This window comes from Procambarus clarkii, chromosome 77, assembly GCF_040958095.1.
Source record: "Procambarus clarkii isolate CNS0578487 chromosome 77, FALCON_Pclarkii_2.0, whole genome shotgun sequence".
Lineage (NCBI taxonomy): Eukaryota > Metazoa > Arthropoda > Malacostraca > Decapoda > Cambaridae > Procambarus > Procambarus clarkii.
The window spans coordinates 1,196,230-1,206,350 of NC_091226.1; the positions used below are offsets into that span (position 1 = coordinate 1,196,230).

The following is a 10,121-nucleotide window of genomic DNA, read 5'->3' on the forward strand; positions in this document are numbered from 1 at the left end:
GAGTTCTAACAGTTTTGTAACAACATGCAGAACAATGCTTTGGTTTAGGACAATAAAGTAGGAATTTCGAATTACATCTTTTTAAGAAGAAATTATGTCTATCCTGCATTTGAAGCAATTCAACGACACAAGTTTCATAAATCAAATCATACTTCTCACACATACTTTTTCACATTTCTTCACTTGAATATTCATAAGTTTGTGTTAAATAGGTTAAATAAGGTAATCTGTGGGTTGTCCATTTCATGTTTTATTGATTAAAGTCATTACATTTACAGTATAAAAAATGCGTGAGTATATAACATATAATCATTTGCAGTCTCCGTGGTGTAGTGGTAAGACACTCGCCTGGCGTTCCGCGAGCGCTATGTCATGGGTTCGTATCCTGGCCGGGGAGGATTTACTGGGCGCAAATTCTTAACTGTAGCCTCTGTTTAACGCAACAGTAAAATGTGTACTTGGATGAAAAAACGATTCTTCGCGGCAGGGGATCGTATTCCAGGGACCATAGGATTAAGGACTTGCCCGAAACGCTACGCGTACTAGTGGCTGTACAAGAATGTAACAACTCTTGTATATATCTCAAAAAAAAAAAATAATGATGACGAAACCTTAACTCACACGATGCAGAAGCAGCAAAGTTGGAGGCGCTTCTCCATCCGTGTGGTTTGGTCTTAATCAAATTTCCTGCAGCTATCTCTGTTGCCGAAATTGCAAGTGTCATTGTTGCCATAAATTATCATATTGTGGTTGACGTAAATGTACACTCATTGTGGCAGAGCCCTGCGAGTGTTTTTCCAGGCCAGAATGTCAGCCTGGAGGTGGGGCAGACGACTGAAGGAGCCGTGGACAAGAGGGTGGCACGTGAAGGGGTCGGAGGCTGACTCCAGCAGTAAGCGGACCAGCATCGACTCGTCTATCACCATCTTGGACGACAGCAGCAACACCGGCGCCTCCATCACCACCTGCGTCACGCTGTCTACAAACTCCTCAGGGACTGCTTCCAAGGATTCCTGACGCGATACTGACAAATAATGGAAAAAGCAGAAATCTGTTGTCTGTTTACTAAGGTGAGAGAACTGCTGTGCATAGTCACGTTTTAGAATCCGGAAAACATATATAAATCTTTCCTCTACAGATATTTTTTGGTAAATATCACCTAAATCAGCGACGAGTTCTTTGGAACGTTTACTATCCTTGAGCTGTAATGCAGAGCACACTGTAACTGCAGAGTCTGTGAGAGTAACCAGGAACTCTGCAGCGACTTGAGCATGTCCGGGAACCCCATAGGCTGTGGGAGTTGTGTCAACCAACATCTTATAGATATGCAAAATTTCGTTGAACGTGCATAAATTCCCTTCAATACAGGAGCACATTTTGTTTATTCCAGCTCGATATTCCGCTAGAGTAGCCTCCACCATTTGCTTTAAAAGGTGGACCAGATGGTTGAAAAAGTATGCCTCTGTTCCAATCTTAAGTTTCCTTACCTAATCCACAGCTGCAGCAGCGACACCATCTAGGTGTCCCCATTTATTAAGGCTATCTAACACACTCTTGAGAGGATTAAAGAGACTCGCATGTAAGTAACCGGACATCAGATGGTCCAGAGTTATGTAGTGAATAGTGTTGACCAACCCTGCAGCTGCCTGCATACCCGAGGCGGCATCCTGAAGGTACGTCTCTGGCCACATCCCGATCAAATGCAGCAGTTCCAGCCACAGGTGCGGGTTGGGGCAGGCTTCATCGTCGCAGAACATGGCGAGTACCCAGGATTTCAAGGCAGTAGACTCGAGTGAGGCAAAATTTAAGTTGTTGTTTGTCGCCCAGGTATTTGCTAGATTAATAATTTCCCAGATAACGTCCTCCCATTGTCCTGTTATCCTAACCAACATCGTCGTATGCGTGGAGAGAGTTAAGATCCATAAAACTCAAAGCTGGATTTTACTCTCAAATAAACTCACTAAACCTCTCTCATTCGTAATAAAATTATGAAGATTTTCCCCTGACAATTTTACTGCTCTTATGTTCTTAGAATTTCGTATGGATCATTTAATGAAGGGAAGTTCCAAACCATAGATATGAGAAATTGTGGGAGTTTTGGAAAAGAAATATCGCGATCCATGGGAAAATATTTGATAGTATCCAATGTCTCAGAACCGACAAGTAATAAAGAAATGTTCTAATGCCCAACCACAAGGGTGAATAACTGATCAAGAGAGAGAGAGAGAGAGAGAGAGAGAGAGGATTAAGCCACCCAAAAGGTGGCTTGGGCATGAATAGCCCATAAGTGGTGGCCCTTTTGAGCCATTTTCAGTATCAATAGATGATACTGGAGATCTGTGGAGGTGCGACTGCACACTGCGTGACGGGAGATGTCTCCCGTACTGATCAAGACAACTATGAGGTAATATATAGTTGTAGAGGGTAGAGGAGAGGTGAGGGCCTGAGTGAGGTGCACGGACACCAGCTTGACGATGGTTCAATTTCGGTTAAAGCAATTTAATCTTTTAGAGTGACAGTTAAATATTCATGTGGTATCACTGTGTGTAGTTAGCTTTGCTACTAAAGACACCTGCGTATAGGGGTGCGAACTTAAGAACATAAGAACAAAGGCAACTGCAGAAGGCCTATTGGCCCATACGAGGCAGCTCCTATTTATAACCACCCAATCCCACTCATATACTTGTCCAACCCGCGCTTGAAACAATCGAGGGACCCCACCTACAGCACGTTACGCGGTAATTGGTTCCAAAAATCAACAACCCTGTTACTGAACCAGTATTTACCCAAGTCTTTCCTAAATCTAAACTTATCCAATTTATACCCATTGTTTCGTGTTCTGTCTTGTGTTGATACTTTTAATACCCTATTAATATCCCCTTTGTTATGTCCATTCACCCACTTGTAAACCTCTATCATGTCACCCCTAACTCTTCGCCTTTCCAGTGAATGCAACTTAAGCTTTGTTAATCTTTCTTCATATGAAAGATTTCTAATTTGGGGAATTAACTTAGTCATACTACGCTGGACACGTTCAAGTGAATTTATATCCATTCTATAATATGGCGACCAAAACTGAACTGCATAATCTAAATGGGGCCTAACTAGAGCAAGATATAGCTTGAGAACCACACCAGGTGTCTTGTTACTAACGCTGCGATTAATAAATCCAAGTGTCCGATTTGCCTTATTACGAACATTTATGCATTGATCCTTTTGTTTTAAATTCTTACTAATCATAACTCCCAGATCCCTTTCGCAATCCGACTTCGCAATCACAACACCATCTAGCTCGTATCTTGTAACTCTATCATCATTACCTAACCTCAGAACTTTACATTTATCAGCATTAAACTGCATCTGCCAATCCTTTGACCATTTCAAAACCCTATCTAGATCAACTTGAAGTGATAGTGAGTCCTCCTCCGAATTAATTTCCCTACCGATTTTCGTATCATCGGCAAATTTGCAAATGTTGCTACTCAAACCTGAATCTAAATCATTTATATATATTATAAACAACAGAGGTCCCAGGACAGAGCCTTGAGGCACTCCACTTACAACATTTTCCCACTCTGACTTGATTCCATTTATACTAACTCTCTGTTTCCTTTGGTATAGCCATGCCCTAATCCAGCTTAATATAGCACCCCCAATACCATGAGACTCTATTTTTTTAATCAGTCTTTCATGTGGCACTGTATCAAAAGCTTTGCTAAAGTCAAGGTATACAACATCGCAATCCTTACCACTATCAACTGCCTCAACAATGCTAGAATAAAAAGATAACAAATTTGTTAAACATGAACGGCCATTTATAAAACCATGTTGCGACTCAATTATTAATTTATGTTTTTCAAGATGAAGACGAATTTTATTTGCTATTATAGATTCGAGTAACTTTCCCACAATAGACGTTAGGCTAATTGGTCGATAGTTAGACGCAAGTGATCTATCTCCTTTCTTAAAAACTGGTATCACATTAGCAACTTTCCAAAACTCTGGCACTCTGCCTGACTCTATTGATTTATTAAATATGGTTGACAGTGGGTCACAAAGCTCCTCTTTGCATTCTTTAAGCACCCTAGCAAACACTTCATCCGGCCCTGGGGATTTGTTTGGTTTGAGTTTTACTATTTGTTTAAGAACATCCTCCCTGGTAACTGCTAAACTCGTCAACCTGTCCTCGTCCCCACCCACATAGACTTAAGAACATAAGAACATAAGAACATAAGAACAAAGGTAACTGCAGAAGGCCTATTGGCCCATACGAGGCAGCTCCTATTCTATAACCACCCAATCCCACTCATATACTTGTCCAACCCGTGCTTGAAACAATTGAGGGACCCCACCTCCACAATGTTACGCGGCAATTGGTTCCACAAATCAACAACCCTGTTACTGAACCAGTATTTACCCAAGTCTTTCCTAAATCTAAACTTATCCAATTTATATCCATTGTTTCGTGTTCTGTCCTGTGTTGATACTTTTAATACCCTATTAATATCCCCCCGGTTATGTCCATTCATCCACTTGTAAACCTCTATCATGTCACCCCTAACTCTTCGCCTTTCCAGTGAATGCAACTTAAGCTTTGTTAATCTTTCTTCATATGAAAGATTTCTAATTTGGGGAATTAACTTAGTCATCCTACGCTGGACACGTTCAAGTGAATTTATATCCATTCTATAATATGGCGACCAAAACTGAACTGCATAATCTAAATGGGGCCTAACTAGAGCAAGATATAGCTTGAGAACCACACCAGGTGTCTTGTTACTAACGCTGCGATTAATAAATCCAAGTGTCCGATTTGCCTTATTACGAACATTTATGCATTGATCCTTTTGTTTTAAATTCTTACTAATCATAACTCCCAGATCCCTTTCGCAATCCGACTTCGCAATCACAACACCATCTAGCTCGTATCTTGTAACTCTATCATCATTACCTAACCTCAGAACTTTACATTTATCAGCATTAAACTGCATCTGCCAATCCTTTGACCATTTCAAAACCCTATCTAGATCAACTTGAAGTGATAGTGAGTCCTCCTCCGAATTAATTTCCCTACCGATTTTCGTATCATCGGCAAATTTGCAAATGTTGCTACTCAAACCTGAATCTAAATCATTTATATATATTATAAACAACAGAGGTCCCAGGACAGAGCCTTGAGGCACTCCACTTACAACATTTTCCCACTCTGACTTGATTCCATTTATACTAACTCTCTGTTTCCTTTGGTATAGCCATGCCCTAATCCAGCTTAATATAGCACCCCCAATACCATGAGACTCTATCTTTTTAATCAGTCTTTCATGTGGCACTGTATCAAAAGCTTTGCTAAAGTCAAGGTAAACAACATCGCAATCCTTACCACTATCAACTGCCTCAACAATGCTAGAATAAAAAGATAACAAATTTGTTAAACATGAACGGCCATTTATAAAACCATGTTGCGACTCAATTATTAATTTATGTTTTTCAAGATGAAGACGAATTTTATTTGCTATTATAGATTCGAGTAACTTTCCCACAATAGACGTTAGGCTAATTGGTCGATAGTTAGACGCAAGTGATCTATCTCCTTTCTTAAAAACTGGTATCACATTAGCAACTTTCCAAAACTCTGGCACTCTGCCTGACTCTATTGATTTATTAAATATGGTTGACAGTGGGTCACAAAGCTCCTCTTTGCATTCTTTAAGCACCCTAGCAAACACTTCATCCGGCCCTGGGGATTTGTTTGGTTTGAGTTTTACTATTTGTTTAAGAACATCCTCCCTGGTAACTGCTAAACTCGTCAACCTGTCCTCGTCCCCACCCACATAGACTTGTTCGGCTGAAGGCATATTGTTAAGTTCCTCTTTAGTAAATACAGATACAAAACATTTATTAAAAATACTACTCATCTCTTCATCACTATCTGTTATTTGACCTGTCTCAGTTTTTAATGGACCTATCCTTTCCCTAGTCTTAGTACGATATAACTGAAAAAACCCTTTAGGATTTGTCTTTGCTTGCCCTGCTATGCGAACTTCATAGTTTCTTTTTGCTTTCCTTATCTCTTTTTTAACATTTCTAACCAGTTGTACGAATTCCTGTTCTAAAGTGACCTCCCCATTTTTAATCCTTTTGTACCAAGCTCTCTTTTTACCTATAAGGTTCTTCAAATTCTTTGTTATCCACTTTGTTCGGCTGAAGGCATATTGTTAAGTTCCTCTTTAGTAAATACAGATACAAAATATTTATTAAAAATACTACTCATCTCTTCATCACTATCTGTTATTTGACCTGTCTCAGTTTTTAATGGACCTATCCTTTCCCTAGTCTTAGTACGATATAACTGAAAAAACCCTTTAGGATTTGTCTTTGCTTGCCCTGCTATGCCAACTTCATAGTTCCTTTTTGCTTTCCTTATCTCTTTTTTAACATTTCTAACCAGTTGTACGAATTCCTGTTCTAAAGTGACTACTCATACTCATCTCTTCATCACTATCTGTTATTTGACCTGTCTCAGTTTTTAATGGACCTATCCTTTCCCTAGTCTTAGTACGATATAACTGAAAAAACCCTTTAGGATTTGTCTTTGCTTGCCCTGCTATGCGAACTTCATAGTTTCTTTTTGCTTTCCTTATCTCTTTTTTAACATTTCTAACCAGTTGTACGAATTCCTGTTCTAAAGTGACCTCCCCATTTTTAATCCTTTTGTACCAAGCTCTCTTTTTACCTATAAGGTTCTTCAAATTCTTTGTTATCCACTTTGTTCGGCTGAAGGCATATTGTTAAGTTCCTCTTTAGTAAATACAGATACAAAATATTTATTAAAAATACTACTCATCTCTTCATCACTATCTGTTATTTGACCTGTCTCAGTTTTTAATGGACCTATCCTTTCCCTAGTCTTAGTACGATATAACTGAAAAAACCCTTTAGGATTTGTCTTTGCTTGCCCTGCTATGCCAACTTCATAGTTCCTTTTTGCTTTCCTTATCTCTTTTTTAACATTTCTAACCAGTTGTACGAATTCCTGTTCTAAAGTGACTACTCATACTCATCTCTTCATCACTATCTGTTATTTGACCTGTCTCAGTTTTTAATGGACCTATCCTTTCCCTAGTCTTAGTACGATATAACTGAAAAAACCCTTTAGGATTTGTCTTTGCTTGCCCTGCTATGCGAACTTCATAGTTTCTTTTTGCTTTCCTTATCTCTTTTTTAACATTTCTAACCAGTTGTACGAATTCCTGTTCTAAAGTGACCTCCCCATTTTTAATCCTTTTGTACCAAGCTCTCTTTTTACCTATAAGGTTCTTCAAATTCTTTGTTATCCACTTTGTTCGGCTGAAGGCATATTGTTAAGTTCCTCTTTAGTAAATACAGATACAAAATATTTATTAAAAATACTACTCATCTCTTCATCACTATCTGTTATTTGACCTGTCTCAGTTTTTAATGGACCTATCCTTTCCCTAGTCTTAGTACGATATAACTGAAAAAACCCTTTAGGATTTGTCTTTGCTTGCCCTGCTATGCCAACTTCATAGTTCCTTTTTGCTTTCCTTATCTCTTTTTTAACATTTCTAACCAGTTGTACGAATTTTTTTATAAGGTTTTAGAGATAAGGTTTTAAGAGATAAGGTTTTACCTTATCTCTTTTTTAACATTTCTAACCAGTTGTACGAATTCCTGTTCTAAAGTGACTACTCATACTCATCTCTTCATCACTATCTGTTATTTGACCTGTCTCAGTTTTTAATGGACCTATCCTTTCCCTAGTCTTAGTACGATATAACTGAAAAAACCCTTTAGGATTTGTCTTTGCTTGCCCTGCTATGCCAACTTCATAGTTCCTTTTTGCTTTCCTTATCTCTTTTTTAACATTTCTAACCAGTTGTACGAATTCCTGTTCTAAAGTGACCTTCCCATTTTTAATCCTTTTGTACCAAGCTCTCTTTTTACCTATAAGGTTCTTCAAATTCTTTGTTATCCACTTTGGGTCATTAGTGTACGATCTATTCAATTTGTATGGTATACTACGTTCCTGTGCTTTGTTTAGAATATTCTTAAATAAGTTATATATTGAATCCACATCGAAATCCCCATTTAAGTCACCTAACGCTAAACTGCGTTATATTATCATTGCAATATGGAAGTTGTAGTTAAGGACCTGGTGACTCTAGTGGGAGCCCTGAGGACAGAGTTGGACTTTCTGCGGGAGGAGGTGCGTCAGCTCAAAAAACAACGAGAAGTAACGAAGGAGGAGACCAGCAGTAAAGGGACCTCGTCTTGGAGAGTTGTGAAAGACAGGGGCCTTAAGAAGACTTTGATTAAGCCGCCTTCAAACGCCATAGCAACTTCTAATTCATTTGACGTTTTGGAGGACGAGTGCTGTGGAGAGACTGTGGATCGCGCAAAAGGGAAAGCAACGAAGAGAAAGGAAGCGCAGGCCCCTCAGAAAGTAAAGGAAGTACCTAAGCAAACATTAGTTGTGGGAGATTCCCAGATAAGGTATTTGGATAGAACGTTTTGTGCTAGAGATAGGGGGAACAGGTTAAGGGTTTGCTATCCCGGAGCTGGCATTGGTGATATTATAAACAACATGAATGATATTATGGCTGGTAATGGGAACAATCCCATTATTTGCATTAGCGTGGGAGGAAATGATGTTGGTCGAGTCAGGAGTGAGGAACTGATTCAGAGGTATAAAACAGCCATAGAGTTAGTTAGGAGCAAGGGAGGAATCCCGATCATATGTGGCATTCTTCCAAGAAAGGGAGTGGGAAATGAATGGATATCGAGGGCACTTGGTGTCAATTGCCGGCTGGAAAGATATTGCAAATCAAATGCAATATCTTTCATAGACAACTGGGAACACTTCTATGGAAGAAATGAAATGTATGCTCGTGATGGGGTGCATCTATCGAGAGCTGGGGTTGTTGCTGTTGCGAACTCGTTAGAAGAAGTGGTTAGAGGTGTTTGTTTGGGTTTAAACTGTTAGTAGATAGAGGTATGGGAATTGATTTGGAGGAAGGAGGTAATAAAAGTATGTGTTTGTGGGAGAAAGGAATTGGCAAAACGATCAGGGAAAGAGAAGGTCCGCAAAATAACAATTCACTTAGGGTATATTACACTAACAGTAGAAGTCTAAGAAATAAAATTAACGAATTAAATGCTCTTGTCTGCACAGAAAAAATAGATATTATTGCACTTACCGAAACGTGGATGAATGTAGAAAATAGAGAGCTATTAGCTGAATATCAAATATATGGATTTAAACTATTTCACACAGATAGATATATTAGACGAGGAGGTGGAGTAGCCATATATGTTAGGGACAATTTGAAATGTAGTCTCAAAGAGGGAATCATAAGAACATAAGAACATAAGAACAAAGGTAACTGCAGAAGGCCTATTGGCCCATACGAGGCAGCTCCTATTCTATAACCACCCAATCCCACTCATATACTTGTCCAACCCGTGCTTGAAACAATCGAGGGACCCCACCTCCACAATGTTACGCGGCAATTGGTTCCACAAATCAACAACCCTGTTACTGAACCAGTATTTACCCAAGTCTTTCCTAAATCTAAACTTATCCAATTTATATCCATTGTTTCGTGTTCTGTCCTGTGTTGATACTTTTAATACCCTATTAATATCCCCCCGGTTATGTCCATTCATCCACTTGTAAACCTCTATCATGTCACCCCTAACTCTTCGCCTTTCCAGTGAATGCAACTTAAGCTTTGTTAATCTTTCTTCATATGAAAGATTTCTAATTTGGGGAATTAACTTAGTCATCCTACGCTGGACACGTTCAAGTGAATTTATATCCATTCTATAATATGGCGACCAAAACTGAACTGCATAATCTAAATGGGGCCTAACTAGAGCAAGATATAGCTTGAGAACCACACCAGGTGTCTTGTTACTAACGCTGCGATTAATAAATCCAAGTGTCCGATTTGCCTTATTACGAACATTTATGCATTGATCCTTTTGTTTTAAATTCTTACTAATCATAACTCCCAGATCCCTTTCGCAATCCGACTTCGCAATCACAACACCATCTAGCTCGTATCTTGTAACTCTATCATCATTACCTAACCTCAGAA

At 39.1% G+C, this 10,121-nt stretch overlaps 1 protein-coding gene across 1 annotated transcript; it reads right to left on the bottom strand.

Annotated features, from left to right (window-relative positions):
* Positions 1-767: 767 nt before the first annotated feature.
* LOC138357287 (ubiquitin conjugation factor E4 A-like) lies at positions 768-1,316 on the bottom strand. Its single transcript, XM_069313969.1, has one exon. The coding sequence runs from the start codon at positions 1,314-1,316 to the stop codon at positions 768-770; it is 549 nt and encodes a 182-aa protein (XP_069170070.1).
* Positions 1,317-10,121: the final 8,805 nt, after the last annotated feature.

Excerpts from the sequence above, each read along its gene's own strand:
- LOC138357287 (XM_069313969.1), bottom strand. The coding sequence starts at position 1,316 with ATGTTGGTTGACACAACTCCCACAGCCTATGGGGTTCCCGGACATGCT.